The sequence below is a fragment of the Oncorhynchus clarkii genome, chromosome 22 (assembly GCF_045791955.1).
Source record: "Oncorhynchus clarkii lewisi isolate Uvic-CL-2024 chromosome 22, UVic_Ocla_1.0, whole genome shotgun sequence".
NCBI lineage: Eukaryota > Metazoa > Chordata > Actinopteri > Salmoniformes > Salmonidae > Oncorhynchus > Oncorhynchus clarkii.
The window spans coordinates 32,666,076-32,689,539 of NC_092168.1; the positions used below are offsets into that span (position 1 = coordinate 32,666,076).

Consider the following 23,464-nt stretch of genomic DNA (forward strand, 5'->3'; position numbering starts at 1 on the left):
ACTTGACCCTGGAGGTGCACTGGAGGCCTGGTGCGTGGTGCCGGCACTGGTGGTTCCGGGCTGGTGACACACACCTCAGGGCGAGTGCGGGGAGGAGGAACGGGGCGTACTGGACCCTGAAAGCGCACTGGATGCCTGGTGCGTGGTGCCGGAACTGGTGGTACCGGGCTGGTGACACGCACCTCAGGGCGAGTGCGGGGAGGAGGAACAGGGCGTACTGGACTGCCGAGGCACACTGTAGGCCTGGTGCGTGGTGCCGGCACTGGTGGTACCGGGCTGGTGACACGCACCTCAAGGCGAGTGCGGGTAGCAGGGACAGAACGTACTGGACTCTGGAGGCGCACTGGAGGGAGAGTGCGAAGAGTTGGCACAGGACGCACTGGGTCTTGAAGGTACACTGGAGACCGGTATCAATTGTTCCGGAACATTAACACACGTTTCAGGACGAGTACGGAGAGCTGACTCAGGTGGCACCAAACTGACAACATGTTATTTTATTCCAAATCCATGCATCCCCCACCAACTCAACAACTCCCCCATTTCTCTCTCATCCGAATCCTCCTTCTTCTCCCAGACTGGCTCTGGTTTACTCCTCGGCTCCGCCGACTGCTCCATGCGCCCTCCCCCAAAAATGATTGGGGTTTCTGTGGTTGCCTTGACTCCTCGTATCGTTGCCTTTCCTCCTGTGCTATCTCCACCTGCTTCCATGGCAGGGTCTTGTCCCCTGCCATTACCTCATCCCAGGTCCAGGATGTCCTCCACTCATCTTTCTCCCGGGCCCAGGATGTCCAGGATGTCCGCTCCTCATTCACATGCTGACCAAGGCGCAGCGTGATAAGAATGCATTCTTCTTTAATTAATGAAGAACACTTAAACAAACTAACAAAACGAACGTGAAGCTATGATAAACCGAATGCTGACATGCAACTTCACATAGACAATAACCCACACATTGGATATAGCAACCTAAATAGGATCCCCAATCAGAGACAACGATAAACAGCTGCCTCTGATTGGGAACCAATTCAGGCCACCATAGACCTACATTTACCTAGTCAAACCAAAACCCCATAGATATACAAAAAACCCTAGACAAGACGAAAACACACATACCACCCTCGTCACACCCTGACCTAACCAAAATAATAAAGAAAACCAAAATAACTAAGGTCAGGGTGTGACAATTAGAAGTGAAATAATCTGTCTGTAAACAATTGTTGGGAAAATTACTTGTGTCATGCACCAAGTAGATGTCCTAACCGACTTGCCAAAACTATAGTTTGTAAGTGGTTGAAAAACAAGTTTTAATGACTCCAACCTAAGTGTATGTAAACCTCCAACTTCAACGGTAGATTGGATAGAGATCCCAATATCTGTAATTATGTACCTACTTTATCAAAAGATGCAAGATGGAATCTCAAATATTTTCTTGACAGTGCATATTTAGTCACTTCTCCTAATCCAGTGATATACTGTATAATCCTGGCTTTCTGTTCAGTGCAGAAATGTTGTATAAAGCCTTCTTTTTGCTTGGCAGGTATTACTCATATGTGTTGTGCCTACTGCCTCCTCTGATATAACTAAGTAACTCCAAGTACTTCGCTCTGTCTGATCTCAAAGCCAACACACCTCCACATTAAACACTCTGAGTCGGTCAGGTTTAAACATACAGCCATCACAATTTTATGTTTAGCACTCTAAGACTCTTTCAGGTTTAGCTAAACATACAGCCCACACAACTTCATCTTACATTCTATCTGTTTGGTCGATAGGGAGATAGGCAGCAATTACAGTACGAATAGGCCTACATCCACACAATCATTGCAGACTGCCCAGCATCTCATCATTACCACTGAACGCAATGGTACTTTCTACAAAGTAGTTTCTTTACCAAAATCAGCCAGTCATATTTTACACGTGGCCTTTTTGACTTGGAATACTAAGTCATTGTATAGATATGGATGTACAATGGACACAAATATAAATGTTTTTTTGTCCCATGTTTCATGAGCTGAAAGAAAAGATCCTAGAAATGTTCCATATGCACAAAAAAACGTATTTTTCTCAAATGTTGTGAACAAATTTCTTTACATCCTTGTTAGTTAGCATTTGTCCTTTGCCAAGATAATCCATCCACCTGACAGGTGTGGCATATCAAGAAGCTGATTAAACAGCATGATTATTACTCAGGTACACCTTGTGCTGGGGACACTCAAAAATATGGTTTTGTCACACAACACTAAGCCACAGATGTCTCAAGTTTTGAGGGAGATTACAATTGGCATGCTGACTGCAGGAATGTCCACCAGATCTGTTGCCAGATAATTGAATGTTCATTTCTCTACCATAAGCTACCTTCAGTGGGCAAATACTCACCTTCGACGGCCACTGGCAAGCTGGAGAAGTGTGCTCTTCACGGAGGATCATGTGGGCGAGCGGTTTGCTGATGTCAACGTTGTGAACAGAGTGCCCCATGGTGGCGGTAGGGTTATGGTATGGGCAGGTATAAGCTACGGACAACGAATACAATTGCATTTTATTGGAGGCAATATGAATGCACAGAGATGCCGTGATGAGATCCTTAGGACCATTGTTGTGCCATTCATCCACCGCCATCACCTCATGTTTGAGCATGATAATGCACAGCCCCATGTTGCAAGGATCTGTACACAATTCCTGGAAGCTGAAAATGTCCCAGTTCTTCCATGGCCTGCATACTCACCAGACACGTCACCCATTGAGTATGTTTGGGATGCTCTGGATCAACGTATTCAACAGAGTGTTCCAGTTCCCGCCAATATCTAGAAACTTTGCACAGCCATTGAAAATGATTGGGACAACATTCCACAGGCCATAATCAACAGCCTGATCAACTCTATGTGAAGGAGATGTGTTGCACTGCATGAGGCAAATGGTGGTCAGCTTTTTTTTTTAAGGTATCTGTGACCAACAGATGCATATCTGTATTCCAGTCATGTGAAATCCATAGATTAGGGCCTAATTAATTAATTTAAATGGACTGATTTCCTTATATGAACTGTAACTCAGTAAAATCTTTGAAATTGTTGCATGCTGCTTTTATATTTTTGTTCAGTGCAATATTTAAAGCACGACTGCAGTTTTATGTAAATTAGCTAATTCGGGTCAGAATGACAGTCAACATGTTGTATGCTGCGTCATATAAAAACATGCCTGCCCTGAATCAGAACTGCTCAATTCATGCATGTGAGCAGGGAACATTTTATCACAGCTTTGAACAGAAAGGCAGAGACATCTAGTGGTTCTTCAGAGACACAATAATCCTAAATAAATTGCACACCTCATTACTATAGAAAACACATTTTAAACATGTAATTAATTTAAATTAAGGGACCATATACAAAGTCTATTGTTGGAAATTAGTTTGATTGTTGACTTGGGAGGAAATTTTCAAAACATAAATGTTCAGCATTTATCAGAGAACATACTTAGTTGTGTTTCTTATCTTCATCAGTTGCATCTAAATAACAAATACACAATTACACATGAATGAACACATTAATAATAATTATTATAATAGTGACTATAATTACCTTGCCTACTGTTTATTACAGCTGTATAAACTATCCACAAACGTATACGCCTAGTTAACAGTTTATAAACTATTTATATACCATTTTACGGTAGCGTTACCTAGCCTACTGTCTCTAAAATAATACTAAAATGTTTATAAACATGTTATAACGTTTATAAAGCTTTATAAAACATATAATATAAAATGTTTATGTAATCTTCACCTTTTTAAACAATAAAATGTTTTGCCCTCACTGTCATTATATATGATAATAAAAATTAATGTTTTATAAATAATACATTCTGACAGTTTCCATATTTTTCATTTGAATGGAAAACGGCTCATTGAATCCGTTTCTACCGGGCAGCGAGAGCACTAAGTATTGTCCGTTTGGGAGTGGCCTCTGTAGTAAAAGTCCAGCCCCCTGAAAACAAACCATATTTCAATAGCAAATCCAGTGTCGATATGGCTGAGTTGTAACTTTTTGAGGATACAATTTTTATAACGGCGTCTAAAGCCTTAAAAGATGTGATTACGTAGGCTAACCGTCCCAAAAAATCAGTGGAACTCGGTCAGATAAACATTGCGATTTTTCACTAGAAACAGCTGCCTACTGCTGCACCTCCTACAAACTACATTGATTCAACATCGTATAACGGTACACACTTCGTCCTGTTTCGTCTGAGGTAAGAATGAAATCGTCCCTTCGGTCGTTACAATGCAACATTATCAAGGATTATAATGGGAACACGGTTAGAGCGGGATTCAATGTCATTGTGTCTGCCATAGCCTACTCTAATGCAACAGTGTTTTATTGCTTCTGTTGGTTGTGTCGCCACTAGCCAGTTGTTGGGGGAAAACCTCGTGCTACCGCCACAGTTATACAAACGCTGCTTCTTATTCAGCACGGGTGAGCAAATGTGTAGCTATATCATCATACATTTCATACATCATGAAGAGGGTCTTACATGATAGAATGTACGAAACGAGCTCGAGCGATGAACAGGCCATGGAGGTGGGTCCTTCGATTTCAGGGCTTTTGTCTCGTGGCTATAGCTGTGTGCCTGGCTATAAAACCATTCTACAATGATCTGCCAACAGATAAGGATAGCCTAATATTGAAACTTGCAATTTAACCTAAATGTAAGAAAGTGTATGTCTGTTTATTCTCAACCATGCCTATTATTGCCTACCCTCATAAACGCCCCTTTCATACCTAGCCAATGCGTCCATTGAAAATGTCATCATTATCGAATTACTGAAGCCAACCTTTGAAAGCAAGGACAACTATTATCAATGCTCTGGTAGCAGTCTAATATTCAAATTGACAATATTATGCCTTTTATCAAAATAAGTAGCATTGTTATTGTCATCAATTACAGCCTCCACATATGAATAACTATTTATTCTAGGAGTATGAGAATGTGAGTGAGATTATCCAGTGGCTATTTACCAGTGGTGGAAAAAGTACTAAATTGTCATACTTAGTAAGGATACCTTAATAGAAATGGACTCAAGTGAAAGTGACAGTCAACCAGTAAAAAACTACTTGAGTAAAAGTCTAAAAGTATTTGGTTTTAAATCTACTTAAGTCTCAAAAGTAAATGGAATTGCTAAAATGAATTTACAAAGTAAAAGTATAAATAATTTCAAATTCCTTATATTAAGCAAACCAGACTACACATTTTTCATTTATTTTTTTAAATTAAGGGATAACCAGGGGCACACTGCAACACCCAGATATAATTTACAAACAAAGCATTTGTGTTTAGTGAGTCCGCCAGACCAAAGGCAGTAGGGATGACCAGGGATGCTCTCTTGATAAGTGTGTGAATTGGACCACCTGCCAACATGTAATGAGTACTTTTGGGTGTCGGGGAAAATGTATGGATTAAAAAGTCGATTATTTTCTTTAGGAATGTAGTGAAGTAAAAGTTGCCAAACATATAAACAGTAAAAAGAAGTACTGATACCCCCAAAAACTACTTAAGTAGTACTTTAAAGTATTTTTATTTAAATACAGTGCCTTGCGAAAGTATTCGGCCCCTTTGAACTTTGCGAACTTTTGCCACATTTCAGGCTTCAAACATAAAGATATAAAACTGTATTTTTTTGTGAAGAATCAACAACAAGTGGGACAAAATCATGAAGTGGAACGACATTTATTGGATATTTCAAACTTTTTTAACAAATCAAAAACTGAAAAATTGGGCGTGCAAAATTATTCAGCCCCTTTACTTTCAGTGCAGCAAACTCTCTCCAGAAGTTCAGTGAGTGATCCAATGTTGACCTAAATGACTAATGATGATAAATACAATCCACCTGTGTGTAATCAAGTCTCCGTACAAATGCACCTGCACTGTGATAGTCTCAGAGGTCCGTTAAAAGCGCAGAGAGCATCATGAAGAACAAGGAACACACCAGGCAGGTCCGAGATACTTTTGTGAAGAAGTTTAAAGACGGATTTGGATACAAAAAGATTTCCCAAGCTTTAAACATCCCAAGGAGCACTGTGCAAGCGATAATATTGAAATGGAAGGAGTATCAGACCACTGCAAATCTACCAAGACCTGGCCGTCCCTCTAAACTTTCAGCTCATACAAGGAGAAGACTGATCAGAGATGCAGCCAAGAGGCCCATGATCACTCTGGATGAACTGCAGAGATCTACAGCTGAGGTGGGAGACTCTGTCCATAGGACAACAATCAGTCGTATATTGCACAAATCTGGCCTTTATGGAAGAGTGGCAAGAACAAAGCCATTTCTTAAAGATATCCATAAAAAGTGTTGTTTAAAGTTTGCCACAAGCCACCTGGGAGACACACCAAACATGTGGAAGAAGGTGCTCTGGTCAGATGAAACCAAAATTGAACTTTTTGGCAACAATGCAAAACGTTATGTTTGGCGTAAAAGCAACACAGCTGAACACACCATCCCCACTGTCAAACATGGTGGTGGCAGCATCATGGTTTGGGCCTGCTTTTCTTCAGCAAGGACAGGGAAGATGGTTAAAATTGATGGGAAGATGGATGGAGCCAAATACAGGACCATTCTGGAAGAAAACCTGATGGAGTCTGCAAAAGACCTGAGACTGGGACGGAGATTTGTCTTCCAACAAGACAATGATCCAAAACATAAAGCAAAATCTACAATGGAATGGTTCAAAAATAAACATATCCAGGTGTTAGAATGGCCAAGTCAAAGTCCAGACCTGAATCCAATCGAGAATCTGTGGAAAGAACTGAAAGCTGCTGTTCACAAATGCTCTCCATCCAACCTCACTGAGCTCGAGCTGTTATGCAAGGAGGAATGGGAAAAAATGTCAGTCTCTCGACTGATAGAGACATACCCCAAGCGACTTACAGCAGCAATCGCAGCAAAAGGTGGCGCTACAAAGTATTAACTTAAGGGGGCTGAATAATTTTGCACGCCCAATTTTTCAGTTTTTGATTTGTTAAAAAAGTTTGAAATATCCAATAAATGTCGTTCCACTTCATGATTGTGTCCCACTTGTTGTTGATTCTTCACAAAAAAAATACAGTTTTATATCTTTATGTTTGAAGCCTGAAATGTGGCAAAAGGTCGCAAAGTTCAAGGGGGCCGAATACTTTCGCAAGGCACTGTACTTTACACCACTGCTAATTACAGTAGCCTCTGGCAGTCAACACACTTCATGCACATATTTATATACACATCATGCACATATTTGATCTAGATATAATAGCTCAAAGACACTAACTTTCCAGGAAAAAAAGCAAACCCAACTTTCTTTAATAATATATGACACAAGGACAAGGTTATTTCATTATTAATGGTTATAGTGATTTGATAACTGTAGTCTGGATGAACCCAAAATTACACTATACTACATGCAAGTTAGAGAGAAGAAGGTACAGTAAAACAGGGCTTCATCCCAAATTGTACCCTATTCCCTTTGTAGTGCACTACTTTTGACCAGGGCCCATGACCAGGCCATTTGGCATGTAATCTATGATAATATGCCAGTGGGTGGCTCAGTACTGTGCAGTAAGTCAGAGTTTGCTGCATTTCAATCTACTAATGGGTTTCAAATGTTTCCCGACACTGATTTGGCCAGCAACCATGTAAATCTAACACTCTGCAGTCTTTGGGATAAAAACAGATTTGACTGAAAGGATATGATGATGTACTGCAGTGGTTTGAGTATCATTCAGTTCAGTTAAGACAAGACATGTTAATGATAACAGCCCAGATGGGTAATCCTCCCACCGCTTGTTTAGCAGAATCATGTAAGTTTATTGGTGTATTTGAAGCTAATAGAATACAATAGAACAGAACAGTTACACTTCCTTCTTCATACTTCATAACTTGATACTGTAGCCTACCTAAGTGCCTGGAGATTGTTTTGTTCTCACAAAGTAACAAGGTATGTCTTGATTCCACGTTTGGGGATGATTCGTTTGTCAACATGATTGTCAATATTGAGCTAGTTGCTACTTATCTATAGTGTTGACTTGTTCTCATCTCTTTGTCCTCATTACAGAACATGTGCCCAGAAGGAAAAGTTTGAAGGAGGTACCTGTGATTTCCAGGAAGGTAAAGCATCTAGCCTTTTCATTGTATCATTTGGCGTTTCATTGACAAAGTGATTACAGTTCTAAATGCTATGTTGTATGTGTGCGCGTGTGTGAGTGATCATGTCATTATCATGTCACCTGCTTTGCTATATCTACATCTTTACTTTTCAGACTGAAGGGTGGAACTTGCCAGGATGGATGCCACCAACATACTGCCCATTCTGAAGAAACGCCTAGCCTTCTTGTCAGGTAATAACATGCTCCAATCAGTCAAAAAAAATTGCGGTGAGTACAGTGGTGAGAGTGAGCATTATCAAATAAATAAAAGGCAGGTAGAGTTGACAAAAAAATACACTTCAAGATATGCAGGCTCATATAAATCCCAGGATTGTCAAGCTTTATGTGTACCACACATCTAACTCTCACTTTCATCAATTTGTTTAATCATCATAGTTGTACTAGGAGTGTAGAAGCTGGTCCTTGGTGGTCTGATAAATACCCCTCTCTACTCTTGCTGCTGGCAGGCAGTGTGTTGTGATGAAGGTGAATGATAATGGCCTGTTGTTCTGCCCTGCCTGCTGCTGCCCGAATTAGGTTTCTCATCATGTTGATGACTCTGATTTGAAGGTCACAGCATCAGGACTGCATCAGAGAGGGACTCTCCAGAGATGCTGAGTGTTCAGAATACTGTTGAAGGTCTCACTGACTTACCAGGCGCTAGATACACAACAAAATGAAGGCTTGTGGCATTAGAATAGAATATATCTTTATTCTACTTGTGACACTGAAAGTATAATGAAAGCTAATAGTTCAGTTCACACATATTGACAATATAGAATTTGTTTTGATGGTAATAGCTGTTATTATCTTGTTTGCTACTAAGATAACAATGTCTTGGATTGAGCTGCTGTACGTTATATACTTCACACTGATTTTTTTAGCGAGTAAATGGGGTTTCTCTTGAGATTGAGTTTCTAATTTTGGCAAAATAATAGTTTAGACATAAATGTTTGAATACTTCAACATTTGCCAGTGAGTGTTAAATTAAGACTTCTGCTAGTTTAAAATTGTTTTGTTGTTATTTCCAGACTGGAAAAGGTCTCAAACAGACGCATAATTGTTTCAGGAAAATCACAACACTCAAACATGTGGTTTCCTGTGTTTTGAGTCTTACACACATAAAATAAAAACAATGAACAGAGCTGCTGCTTTTCATTCAGGGAAATGTTGTGACAAGGTTACTGCCTGACTCACTCTGGCTTGACAGAAGACTAACTTTGATGAGGAGTTGCTTTTACTTCTCTAGTCATCAAGTGTAGGTACAGGACTATACCGCTCACTGACTCACACTGGCTTGATAGAAGACTAACTTTGACAAAGAGCTATTGCTTTTACGTCACTGACTCATAGTGGACACTAAACTAACTTTGATGAGAACAAGAGTTGTTGCTTTTACCATTTTAGCCTTGACATGTGGCACTAGTCTGTCTGTTGGTTCATCCCCCTCATAATTATACAGATATGTTATGAGAAATCAGAGCGTTTTATGAGCCTTTCTGTTAGTTTTGGTGTTCGGCAGGATGTTTTTTGGCTGTTCGCGCTCACACAGTTTTTCTTGAGGCATGTCATAGTTCGGTAGCTGTAGGGGTGGGAACTATGGACGGGATTCTTCAATGAAGTGTTTGCTGTCATTCAACGAGAGAGATTCGAGGGCTCAGCAGCAACGAGACCCTACTGTCTGCAGTGCACTACTAGTTTCCATGCACATTTTTTCACTTGAAAAGTACTACACCCAACATCTTAGCTAGATGTAAAATTGAGGGACTAAGCTATATGTAAAATTGAGGGACTAAGCTATATGTAAAATTGAGGGACTAAGCTATATGTAAAATTGAGGGACTAAGACCTGCAAAAACTTCAAATTTATAACAGATTTCTAGATTTATGTTAGATTCATATGTCGATTAGAACAGGTGTAGACCTCACAGTGAAATGCTTACTTACAAGCCCTTAACCAACAATGCAGTTTTAAGAAAAATACCTCAAATAAATTAAGAAATAAAAGTAACAAATAATTAAAGAGCAGCAGTAAAATAACAACAGCACGGCTATATACAGAGGGTACTGGTACAGAGTCAGTGTACAGAGTCAATGGGCACCGGTTAGTCAAGGTAATTGAGGTAGTATGTACATGTAGATAGAGTTATAAAGTGACTATGCATAGATAATAACAGAGAGTAGCAGCAGCGTTAAAAGGGGAGGGGGCAATGCAAATAGTCTGGGTAGCCATTTGATTAGATGTCCAGGAGTCTTATGGCTTGGGGGTAGAAGCTGTTTAGAAGCCTCTTGGACCTAGACTTAGCGCTCAGGTACCGCTTGCCAATCATGTGATTGGGGGTAGAAGCTGTTTAGAAGCTTCCTGTACCGCTTGTCATGCGGTAGCAGAGAGAACAGTCTATGACTAGGGTGGCTGGAGTCTTTGACAATTTTTAGGGACTTCTTCTGACACTGCCTGGTATAGAGATCCTGGATGGCAGGAAGCTTAGCCCCAGTGATGTATTGGGCCGTACGCACTATCCTCTGTAGTGCCTTGCGGTCAGAGGCCGAGCAGTTGCCATACCAGGCAGTGAGATGCAACCCGTCAGGATGCTCTCAATGGTGCAGCTGTAGAACCTTTTGAGGATCTGAGGACCCATGACAAATCTTTTCAGTCTCCTGAGAGGGAATAGGTTTTGTTGTGCCCTCTTTATGACTGTCTTGGTGTGTTTGGACCATGTTAGTTTGTTGGTGATGTGGACGCTAAGGAACTTGAAGCTCTCAACCTGCTCCACTATAGCCCCGTCGATGAGAATGAGGGCGTGCTCGGGTCTCCTTTTCCAAGAAGGACAAACAACTGTAATCAGTGTTTCCCCTTTCTCCTCTCCAAAAAATATGATGAAAAAAAAACGATATACAGTACAGTGGCAAGAAAAAGTATGTGGAATTACTTGGATTTCTGCATAAATTGGTCATAACATGTGATCTGATCTTCATCTAAGTTACAACAATAGACAAACACAGTGTGCTTAAACTAATAACACACACATTATTGTACTTTTCTTGTGTCTATTGAATACATCATTTAAACTTTCACAGTGTAGGTTGGAAAAAGTATTTGAACCCCTAGGCTAATGACTTCTCCAAAAGGAGTCAGCTAAACTGGAGTCCAATCAATGAGATGAGATTGGAGATGCCTTTCCCTATAAAAAACAGTCACAAAATTTGAGATTGCTATTCACAAGAAGCATTGCCTGATGTGAACTATGCCTCGAACAAAAAAATTAATTCCCAAGTTTATCAAGACATTTTGCAGGAGAATGTGTCCGCCAATTGAAGCTCATCAGAACTTGGGTGATGCAACAGGACAACAACCCAAAACACAAATAAATTTGCAACATAATTATTTCAACAGAAAAAAATTATGCCTTCTGGAGTGGCCCAGTCAGAGTCCTGACCTCAACCCGATTGAGATGCTGTGGAATGACCTCAAAAGAGTGGTTCACACCAGACATCCAAAGAATATTTCTGAACTGAAACAGTTTTGTAAAGAGGAATGGTCCAAAATTCCTCCTGACCGTTGTGCAGGTCTGATCCGCAACTACATAAAACGTTTGGTTGAGGTTATTGCTGCCAAAGGAGGGTCAACCAGTTATTAAACCCAAGGGTTCACATACAGTGCCTTGCGAAAGTATTCGGCCCCCTTGAACTTTGCGACCTTTTGCCACATTTCAGGCTTCAAACATAAATATATAAAACTGTTTTTTTTGTGAAGAATCAACAACAAGTGGGACACAATCATGAAGTGGAACGACATTTATTGGATATTTCAAACTTTTTTAACAAAAACTGAAAAATTGGGCATGCAAAATTATTCAGCCCCTTTACTTTCAGTGCAGCAAACTCTCTCCAGAAGTTCAGTGAGGATCTCTGAATGATCCAATGTTGACCTAAGTGACTAATGAGGATAAATACAATCCACCTGTGTGTAATCAAGTCTCCGTATAAATGCACCTGCACTGTGATAGTCTCAGAGGTCCGTTAAAAGCGCAGAGAGCATCATGAAGAACAAGGAACACACCAGGCAGGTCCGAGATACTGTTGTGAAGAAGTTTAAAGCCGGATTTGGATACAAAAAGATTTCCCAAGCTTTAAACATCCCAAGGAGCACTGTGCAACAATCAGTCGTATATTGCACAAATCTGGCCTTTATGGAAGAGTGGCAAGAAGAAAGCCATTTCTTAAAGATATCCATAAAAAGTGTCGTTTAAAGTTTGCCACAAGCCACCTGGGAGACACACCAAACATGTGGAAGAAGGTGCTCTGGTCAGATGAAACCAAAATTGAACTTTTTGGAAACAATGCAAAACCTTATGTTTGGCGTAAAAGCAACACAGCTGAACACACCATCCCCACTGTCAAACATGGTGGTGGCAGCATCATGGTTTGGGCCTGCTTTTCTTCAGCAGGGACAGGGAAGATGGTTAAAATTGATGGGAAGATGGATGGAGCCAAATACAGGACCATTCTGGAAGAAAACCTGATGGAGTCTGCAAAAGACCTGAGACTGGGACGGAGATTTGTCTTCCAACAAGACAATGATCCAAAACATAAAGCAAAATCTACAATGGAATGGTTCAAAAATAAACATATCCAGGTGTTAGAATGGCCAAGTCAAAGTCCAGACCTGAATCAAATCGAGAATCTGTGGAAAGAACTGAAAACTGCTGTTCACAAATGCTCTCCATCCAACCTCACTGAGCTCGAGCTGTTTTGCAAGGAGGAATGGGAAAAAAATTCAGTCTCTCGATGTGCAAAACTGATAGAGACATTACAGCTGTAATCGCAGCAAAAGGTGGCGCTACAAAGTATTAACTTAAGGGGGCTGAATAATTTTGCAGTTTTTGATTTGTTAAAAAAGTTTGAAATATCCAATAAATGTCGTTCCACTTCATGATTGTGTCCCACTTGTTGTTGATTCTTCACAAAAAAATACAGTTTTATATCTTTATGTTTGAAGCCTGAAATGTGGCAAAAGGTCGCAAAGTTCAAGGGGGCCGAATACTTTCGCAAGGCACTGTACTTTTGCCACCCTGGACTGTGAATGTTGACATGGTGTGTTCAGTAAAGACATGAAAACGTATAATTGTTTGTGTGTTATTAGTTTAAGTAGACTGTGTTTGCCTATTGTTGTGACTTAGATGAAGGTCAGATAAAATGTTATGCCCAATTTATGCAGAAATCCAGGTAATTCAAAAGGGTTCACATACTTTTACCAGTCAAAGTTTTGGACACACCTACTCATTCCAGGGTTTTCTTTATTTTTACTATTTTCTACATTGTAGAATAATTGTGAAGACATCGAAACTATGAAATAACACATATGGAATAATCTAGTAAGCAATAAAGTGTTAAACAAATCTAAATATATTTTATATTTGAGATTCTTCAAAGTAGCCACCCTGTGCCTTGATGACAGCTTTGCACACTCTTGACATTCTCTCAACCAGCTTCATGAGGTGGCCACCTGGAATGCATTTCAATTAACAGGTGTGCCTGATTAATTATGGAATTTCTTTCCTTCATAAATGCATTTGAGCCAATCAGTTGTGTTGTGACAAGGTAGAGGCGGTATTAGGGCTGGGCGATATGGCAGATTATCACGAATATCTTTATATTTTTTCATTCGATAACAATAATTATCACGATATTAATAAAAGAATGTTTAAAAGGTGCATATCTGCTTCAGACTCAAGAATGCCTAATGCCTGAACAAACCACTAGGCAGGTAGCCTAGTGGTTAGAGCATTGGGCCAGTAACCAGCAGGTAGCCTAGTGGTTAGAGCGTTGGGCCAGTAACCAGCAGGTAGGCTAGTGGTTAGAGTGTCAGGTCAGTAACCGAAAGGTTGCTAAATCGAATTTTTAAATGTATTTTATTTCACCTATATTTAACCAGGTAGGCCAGTTGAGAACAAGTTCTCATTTAAAACTGCGACCTGGCCAAGATAAAGCAAAGCAGTGCGACACAAACAACAACACAGAGTTAGACCCATGGAATAAACAAACATACAGTTAATAACACAATAGAAAAAAATCTATATACAGTGTGTGCAAATGAGGTAAGATTAGGGAGGTAAAGCAATAAATAGGCCATAGTGGCGAACTAATTACAATTTAGCAAATAAACACTGGAGTGATAGATATGCTGAAGATGAATGTGCAAGTAGAGATACTGGGGTGCAAAGGAGCAAAAAAAACAATATGGGGATGAGGTAGTTGGATGGGCTATTTACAGATGGGCTATGTACAGGTGCAATGATCTGTGAGCTGCTCTGACAGCTGATGCTTAAAGTTAGTGAGGGAGATATGAGTCTCCAGCTTCAGTGATTTTTGCAATTCGTTCCAGTCATTGGCAGCAGAGAACTGGAAGAGTGTTGGAGACTATTTTGTAAATGACATCGCCGAAGTCAAGGATCGGTAGGATAGTCAGTTTTACGGGGGTATGTTTGGCAGCATGAGTGAAGGATGCTTTGTTGCGAAATAGGAAGCTGATTCTAGATGTAATTTTGGATTGGAGATGTTTAATGTGAGTCTGGAAGGAGAGTGAGTCTGGAAGGAGAGTTTACAGTTTAACCAGACACCTAGGTATTTGTAGTTGTCCACATATTCAGAACCGTCCAGAGTAGTGATGCTAGTCAGAAGGGCGGGTGCGGGCAGCGAACGGTTGAAGAGCATGCATTTAGTTTTACTAGCATTTAAGAACAGCTGGAGGCTACGGAAGGAGTGTTGTAATGCAGTACGCCACAGGATGTTTTTGTGCTGGTCAAATGCAGTCAGGTCTGGAGTGAACCAAGGGCTATATCTGTTCCTGGTTTTCCATTTTTTGATTGGGGAATGCTTATTTATGATGGTGAGGAAAGCACTTTTAAAGAATAACCAGGCATCCTCTATTGACGGAACTAGGTCAATATCCTTCCAGGATACCCAGGCCAGGTCGATTAGACAGGCCTGCTCGCTGAAGTGATTTAGGGAGCGTTTGACTGTGATGAGGTGTGGTCGTTTGACCGCAGACCCATTACGGATACAGGCAATGAGGCAGTGATCGCTGAGATGCTGGTTGTGAGATTGAGGGCATCTAGTTTAGATTGTAGAACGGCCAGGGTGTTAAGCATGTCCCAGTTTAGGTCACCTAACAGTACGAGCTCTGAAGATAGATGGGGGGCAATCAATTCACATATGGTGTCCAGGGCACAGCTAGGGGCAGAAGGGGGTCTATAACAAGTGGCAACTGTGAAATAATTGTTTCTGGAAAGGTGGATTTTTAGAAGTAGAAGCTCGAATTGTTTGGGCACAGACCTGGATAGTATGACAGAACTCTGCAGGCTATCTCTGCAGTAGATTGCAACTTGGCCCCCTTTGGCAGTTCTATCTTGTAGGAAAATGTTATAGTTAGGGATGGAAATTTCAGGATGGCCTTCCTAAGTCAGGATTCAGACACGGCTAGGACATCTGGTTTGGCAGAGTGTGCTAAAGCAGTGAATAAAACAAACTTAGGGAGGAGGTTTCTAATGTTAACGTGCATGAAACCATGGTTTTTACGGTTACAAGGTTTTTACGGTTACAAATGAGAGTGCCTGGGGAATGGGAGTGGAGCAAGGCGCTGCAGGGCCTGGATTAACCTCTACATCACCAGAGGAACAGAGGAGGAGTAGGATAAGGGTATGGCTAAAGACTATAAGAGCTGGTCGTCTAGTGCGTTCGGAACAGAGAGTAAAAGGAGTAGGTTTCTGGAGGTTTCTGAATAGATTGAAGGCATAATGTACAGACAAGGGTATTGTAGGATTTGAATACAGTGGAGGTAAACCTAGGCATTGAGTGACGATGAGAGAGGTTTTGTCTCTAGAGACATAATTTAGACCAGGTGAGGTCACCGCATGGAGGCTCTACAGTGAAATAAGGCAATAATCACTAACCAAAACAGCAATGGATATTGGGAGAGGCATGCGTAGCCAAGTGATCATAGGGACCCGTGGGTAGCTAGGCGAGCTGGAGACACGGCGATTCTGACAGCTAGTGGGCCGGGGCTAGCAGAAGGGCCTTAGGGAGCGTCGCGATGGAAGAAGTCTGTTGTAGCCCCCTCGGACGGTTACGTCGGTTGACCAGTCGTGTTGGATTGACAGGGCTCCGTGTAGGCAGTAAATGGGTCCAGGCCAATTGGCAAAATAGGTATTGTAGCCCAAGAAATTGGCTGATGGTCCTCTTCAGCTAACAGTCCAATATGCTCTAGACAGCTAGCGGGCCGCGGCTAGCAGACTAGCAGATGGGCCTTCAGGGGACGTCGCGACGGAGGAGCCTGTTGAAACCACTCGTAATGGATCAGCGGGGCTCCGTGTCGGCAGTAAAAGGGGTCAAGGCCAATTGGCAAAATATGTTTTGTAGCCCAAGGAGTGGCTGATGGACCTAGCCGGGAGATGGGCCTAGCACAAGGCTAGTTCCAGGCTCACTGGTGCTTGCTTTGGGACAGAGATGTTAGCCAGGGGGTAGACCTGCAGTAGGAAACCGGAGATGTGGAGAAAAAGCAGTCCGGTATGCTCTGGGTTGAATTGCGCTGTGCAGACTGGCATGAGTTGACCGGGCTAAGGTTAGCTGATGACTGCTATCAGTGGCTAACTGACTACTGACAAGGTAAAAATCTGTTGTTCTACCCCTGAACAAGGCAGTTAACCCACTGTTCCCCGATAGTCAGTCATTGTAAATAAGAAGTTGTTCTTAACTGACTTGCCTAGTTAAATAAAAGTTACATTTATACTTTAAGGTATTTTTCCATGTTTGTGGCCAGGGAGCACGTACCTAGGGTCAATTAATTTGATAAGCCTCTTGAAACATTCCTTTTCGACTGTGCTAATTGGTAGCATGTCCTTAGCAATGCAATGCATAATAGCATTTGTGATGTCTTTGTCTTTTCAATGTTTGCTTGTAGGGCATCATTTCTGTCGGTGTTGACTGCTTCGGGCAAACATCCCTAGATTGGCTGTTGATTGAGGGGCATTTATCAATACCGTGGCGCAAACTCAAACTTCATGCATGTTCCAAAGAGTGATTTTGCTTCAGATGTTGAAAAAGGTTTGTCATATTACCAAACTTAGCCACCTGTCTACGGAACAATTTGCACCGAACATTGCTCTGCTCTTGGTCGGACTTCAAAAAGCCAAACCACTTCCAAATTACTGAAACAGTTTAACCCTTTTTGCCAATAATATATTCTCTGTCTCCATGGCTATCACTGCCACTGTTTTCACCCACATCACTCATTTTACGTTGTTAATCGTGGCTACTCCATCACTCGAGATGCTAAGTGGTTTTTAGTGGGCGTATACCTCTCCACGTACATATTGTCACTGTTTGGACTGTTTTGCTATCACAGACTGGAACATGTTCCGGGATTCTCCTAATGGCATTGAGGAGTACACCACATTAGTCACTGGCTTTATCAATAAGTGCATTGAGGACGTGGTCCCCACAGTGACTGTACATACAGTACATACCCCAACCAGAAGCCATGGATTACAGGCAACATCCGCACTGAGCTAAAGGGTAGAGCTGCCGCTTTCAAGGTCTAGGACTCTAACCCGGAAGCTTACAAGAAATCCTGCTATGCCCTGCGTCGAACCATCAAACAGGCAAAGCGTCAATACAGGGCTAAGATTGAATCATACTACACCGGCTCTGACGCTCGTCTTATGTGGCAGGGCTTGCAAACTATTACAGACTACAAAGGGAAGCACAGCTGCGAGCTGCCCAGTGACATGAGCCAACCTCAATCACTTCTTTGCTCGCTTCGAGGCAAGCAACACTGAGGCATGCATGAGAGCATCAGCTGTTCCGGATGACTGTGTGATCACGCTCTCCGTAGGCAATGTGAGTAAGACCTTTAAACAGGTCAACATACACAAGGCTGCGGGGCCAGACAGATTACCAGGGCATGTGCTCCGAGCATGTGCTGACCAACTGGTAGGTGTCTTCACTGACATTTTCAACATGTCCCTGATTGAGTCTGTAATACCAACATGTTTCAAGCAGACCACCATAGTCCCTGTGCCCAAGATCACAAAGGCAAACTGCTTTAATGGCTACAGACCCGTAGTACTCACGTCCGTAGCCATGAAGTGCTTTGAAAGGTTGGTAATGGCTCACATCAACACCATTCTCCCAGAAACCCTAGACCCACTCAATTTGCATACCGCCCAAACAGATCCACAGATAATGCAATCTCTATTGCACTCCACACTGCCCTTTCCCACCTGGACAAAAGGAACACTTATGTGAGATTGCTATTCATTGACTAGAATGTCATGGCATTTGGTGCCCATAGATTTTGTTATAATGTTTGAGTCACTTAGAAGCATAAGAACACGGCATAAGCCATTGCAAAATATCTAGAATTGCTGGAAACAACAAACTTTTGTCTCTGCGGCTAAGAGGTCCTCAACATTTTTGGATCGGAGTCAAAAGTAGTGCACAAATAGGGCACCATTTGGGATACACCCAGAGGCAGAGCTTCCACCATCATTGCAGCTATCCTTGGCGTTTACAAGACGTTACTCCTCCTTTAATAGTTGATTCTTGGCAGACTTTGAATACTTGGTTCTGCCTGACCTTCTCCAAACCTGCCGTTATATGACTGTTATTTTACATGCAATTTTTAGTGTGCATTCTCTGAAGATTCATTGTTAATGACTCATACAATTAATCCATGTAGATACCTTAGAATTAGGATTAGAACTGCCTTGGAACCTCTGACCATGGCAATTTGACTGGTACTCTAATGGGTACGCCCACTACGGTAGATACACCAGGTCTCTCTTGCAAAATAGATTTTATTTCAATGAGAAATACAATTATTTATATCGACTTTATTTCTGCATAAGGTGACTAAGAGTTTATTTTCTGGTTGTTTCACATTCACAGGAGGCAAGGACAGACGCAGTGGGCTGATCCTTACCATTCCACTATGTACAGAACAGACCAGTATGGAGGAGCTCAGCTCCACGTTGGATTACCTCCTTGGCATCCCCAGGTAAGATCCCATTACTGGCACACCCTGTATTATCACCATTGACTTATACTGTATACATCTAGACACATACACTGAGAGAACAAAATATTAGGAACACCTTCCTAATATTGAGTTGCACCCCCTTATTGCCCTCAGAACAGCCTCAATTCGTCGGGGCATGGACTCTACAAGGTGTTGAAAGCGTTTCACAGGGATGCTGGCCCATGTTGACTCCAATGCATCCCATAGTTGTGTCTAGTTGACTGGATGTCCTTTGGGTGGTGGACCATTCTTGATACACACATGAAACTGCTGAGCATGAAAAACCCATCAGCGTTGCAGTTCTTGACACACTCAAACCGGTGTGCCTGGCACCTAACATTTAAATATTTTGTCTTGCCCATTGAATGGCACACATACACAATACATGTCTCAATTGGCTCAAGGCTTAAAAATAAATCTGTATCTTCTCCTTCATCTACACTGATTAGAGATGAATAAAAGAAGATTGTCTGTATATAAGGACACCTTGTGAGTTATGTCGCTCCTTAGTATTCCCTTAATCCTCTCCTCCGCCCTCAGGGCGATAGCAAGAGGCTCAATAGCCATATCAAATAGGAAATGGGATAAACAGCAACCCTGCTGGCCCCCGCGTGGAGAGGGAAGTAGCTGGAGGTAACATTGTTGGTGCGAACAAAAGCCACTGTGGATAAGTACAAAATCTTAATCCAGGAAAGTAATGAGGGGTGTAGGGTATTTTATCTGTTCAAAGGGAAGAGAGACTGCAGAATCTTCAAACAACAACTTATAAGATTTGCAAAAATGGAGCAGTTAACTATGCACTTCAACAGTGCATAGTGAAGGACCAACGAACAGAGTTGGCTCTCAGCTGTCAAAGAAAGGTCCAACCTCTTTGTCTATGTGGCAGTTGGCAGATGTGTGCAAACAGTGGGGAACAGAATGTAAAAATGAGTTTAGCTTGTCTGTGTAGATTAAGCTAGCTGACATTGCCAACATTGTGTGTTCCTTCCTGCAAGATTCCACACAGAGGAGTTCCTGCAGCTAGTACAAACGGGATGTCGCATACTGCGGTCGCACCCGACTCTTATCTGTATGCCCAGATGTATAACTAAGTCACACAAGGCAACAAGCCTGCATAAGCCAAAAAAAACACTAGCATACACTAGTGGTCAAACGTTTTAGAACACCTCAATCAAAGGTTTTTCTTTATTTTTACTATTTTCAACATTGTAGAACTATGAAATAACACATATGGAATCATGTAGTGACCAAAAAATTGTTAAACAAATCAAAATATATTTTATATGACAACTTTGCACACTCTTGACATTCTCTCAACCAGCTTCAGCTGGAATGCTTTTCCAACTGTCTTGAAGGAGTTCCCACATATGCTGAGCACTTGTTGGCTTCTTTTCCTTCACTCTGCGGTCCTACTCATCACAAACCACCTCAATTTGGTTGTGGTCATGGGATTGTGGAGACCAAGTCATTTGATGCAGTACTTCATCACTCTCCTTCTTCGTAAAATAGCCGTTACACAGCCTGGAGGTGTGTTGGTTTTTCTTTGGATTTCCTCCTACCGTATATATTGTGTTATATTCTCCTACATTATTTTAACATTTCCACAAACTTCAAAGTTTTTCCAATGGTACCAATTATATGCATATCCTGGCTTCAGGGCCTGAGCAACAGGCAGTTTACTTTGGGCACGTCAGTCAGGTGGAAATTGAGAACAAAGGGGCCTAGCCCGAAGAAGTTTTATCATAATTTATAATAAGCATTATTGCAAAAAAGATAACTAAGCCATAAATCAACCAATGAAATACTGTTGAAACCATTTTGCTAATTTGCTTATACTCCCTTATCATACTGGTGACCTCCCCGCAGAGTTAGCCCTTAGGAAGAAATCCCAACTGTACAGTAGACCCAATCTAGTGAAATTTGTATCAAAACAAACAAAGACAAAAATAAACAAACAACACAACAACAGCAATACACTTCTTCATATAAACTGGAGGTGGGAAAAAAAAATATTCGTTTTATAGGCATACATGTGAAGAAACAAATTTGTATATTTACCAAAAGCCCCAGGGGACCGGTAATTAAAAAACAACAACACTGCCTGTTCAATAAAAAATAAACAAATTAGAATAACAATTCAAATTATAAACTTCTTCTTGACTTGAATAATCAAGTCAATAAACATTGGGTAGTTGGATGGCATATAGTTAATATACTGAAAAGTTTGATGTATTAGTAGCCAACTAACCTTAGGTAGCTAGCAAATATATATTACCGGTACATACTGCTGTAATGATATGCTATGCCGTTCATAAGGATAGAGTAACTAACAAATTGTCAGCCAACATAACGTGTAATGTAACTTATTTGAAAAGTCATTACTTTATAACATTGCTCAACATTTTCTTTACATTTGTCATAATTAGTTAAAGCAATGAATTTGTATCCACTCTTGTCGGACTTCTGATGCATATTATCTGCCATTTTAAAACGTTGTGAAGCCACGCCCATTTTCAGAACAATTGTATTATGGGTCCTAAAATCACGGAAATAGTGTCCACTGCTTGTATACTTCGTATTTTGCCGAATGTAGTACGACAACCGGGAACATTTGGCATACTACTATGACCAATAAGTACTAAATACTCAATTTACTTAACTAATGGTACGGTTAGTGCGTTTATGCTGAGTACATCTAATATTTTTGGTTTTTATCAGTTTTGCTTTTTTGTTTATAGAATGCTAACATCAAAACGCTGGTATATTGAGCTTTTGATTGATCTTATATGTCATTGTGCCAACTCACAATAGCATCACAGAATTATTTAATAGATTAGAATTTTTCCGTCGGCAGGGAAATGCTGCCCAATTTTATCCATGATTAGATTTTTTTCATATTCAAGCTGAATTGGTAGAATGCTCTTGCGCTTCTTTCAATGCCTTTATGGCTTTGTTATAGTTTACCTTTTCTATTCTATCTGTCAGAAACAACAGATGACATTTCAATGGTGGTTATTTTTGCGCCTCTCTCTGTGTCGAGAGTGTTTAGATTTCATCACTCACGGCTCTAATATATGTACTTTTTTAAATTAATGAATTAATTATTTAAATTTTACCCTAATTGTTAGTAGTTACTATATTATCTCATCGCTACAACTCCCGTATGGGCTCGGGAGAGACAAAGGTCGAAAGCCATGCGTCCTCCGAAACACAACCCAACCAAGCCGCACTGCTTCTTAACACAGCGCCATCCAACCCGGAAGCCAGCCGCACCAATGTGTCGGAGGAAACACCGTGCACCTGGTAACCTGGTTAGCGCGCACTGCGCTCGGTCCGCCACAGGAGTCGCTAGTGCGCGATGAGACAAGGATATCCCTACCGGCCAATCCCTCCCTAACCCGGACGACGCTAGGCCAATTGTGTGTCGCCCCATGGACCCCCCGGTCGCGGCCGGCTGCGAATATATGTCCATTTTAACAATTTTTCAAGGTAATGATACCCACTTCCATGGAGAGTAGTTATGGTATTTGTACCTTTTAATTGGTCACGGCACCTGATACCTTGTATTAGAACTAATACTGAGGCGTCTGCCAATTTACTACTGGAGAATACAGAAGACCTAATGTTTTATACCAGTGGCAAGCTTCAAATATCACTGTTGTTTACAACACTTATTACCAAAATTAGGGTCCATCTTCTGTCCATAATATAAATCTCTTGTCAATACACACACACTCAGGAAACAAAAAACAAACACACAAAATAAAAGTATTTGGTTAAGAACATCTTCCTTTCTTATAATTTACAAGGAGTCATTTCTTCTCCGTCAAAATATTTTTTAATTACTCTATGTAATTTTACATTTTGTACCCACATGGTAGTTCCTCCTATGCAATTTACATGTAGGTTTTAAATGTTTTGTACTACATTTGTATTAAATAGTATCTGCAAAACACCAGTCTCAACGTCAACAGTGAAGAGGTGACTCCGGAATGCTGGCCTTCTAGGCATAGTTCCTCTGTCCAGTGTCTGTGTTCTTTTGCCCCTCTTAATCTTTTCTTTTTATTGGCCAGTCTGAGATATGGCTAAATCTTTGCAACTCTGCCTAGAAGGCAAGAATTCCGGAGTCACCTCTTCACTGTTGACGTTGAGACTGGTGTTTTGCGGGTACTATTTGATGAAGTTGTTCTGTTGTACGAGATCTTCAGTTTCTTGGAAATT

At 41.2% G+C, this 23,464-nt stretch overlaps 1 protein-coding gene across 2 annotated transcripts in view; it reads left to right on the forward strand.

Moving 5' to 3' along the window:
• The first annotated feature begins 3,942 nt into the window (after window positions 1–3,942).
• Window positions 3,943–23,464, forward strand: part of LOC139380799 (SEC14 domain and spectrin repeat-containing protein 1) — a 58,103-nt gene continuing 38,581 nt past the window's right edge. The window contains exons 1-4 of one of the 2 annotated variants that reach the window (XM_071123834.1): window positions 3,943–4,239; window positions 8,076–8,128; window positions 8,281–8,358; window positions 19,114–19,222. In XM_071123834.1, coding sequence (XP_070979935.1) covers window positions 8,304–8,358; window positions 19,114–19,222 — 164 coding nt within the window. In that variant the 5' untranslated portion in view covers window positions 3,943–4,239; window positions 8,076–8,128; window positions 8,281–8,303. The remainder of the gene's footprint in view (window positions 4,240–8,075; window positions 8,129–8,280; window positions 8,359–19,113; window positions 19,223–23,464) is intronic. The other variant, XM_071123835.1, reaches the window with a different exon arrangement.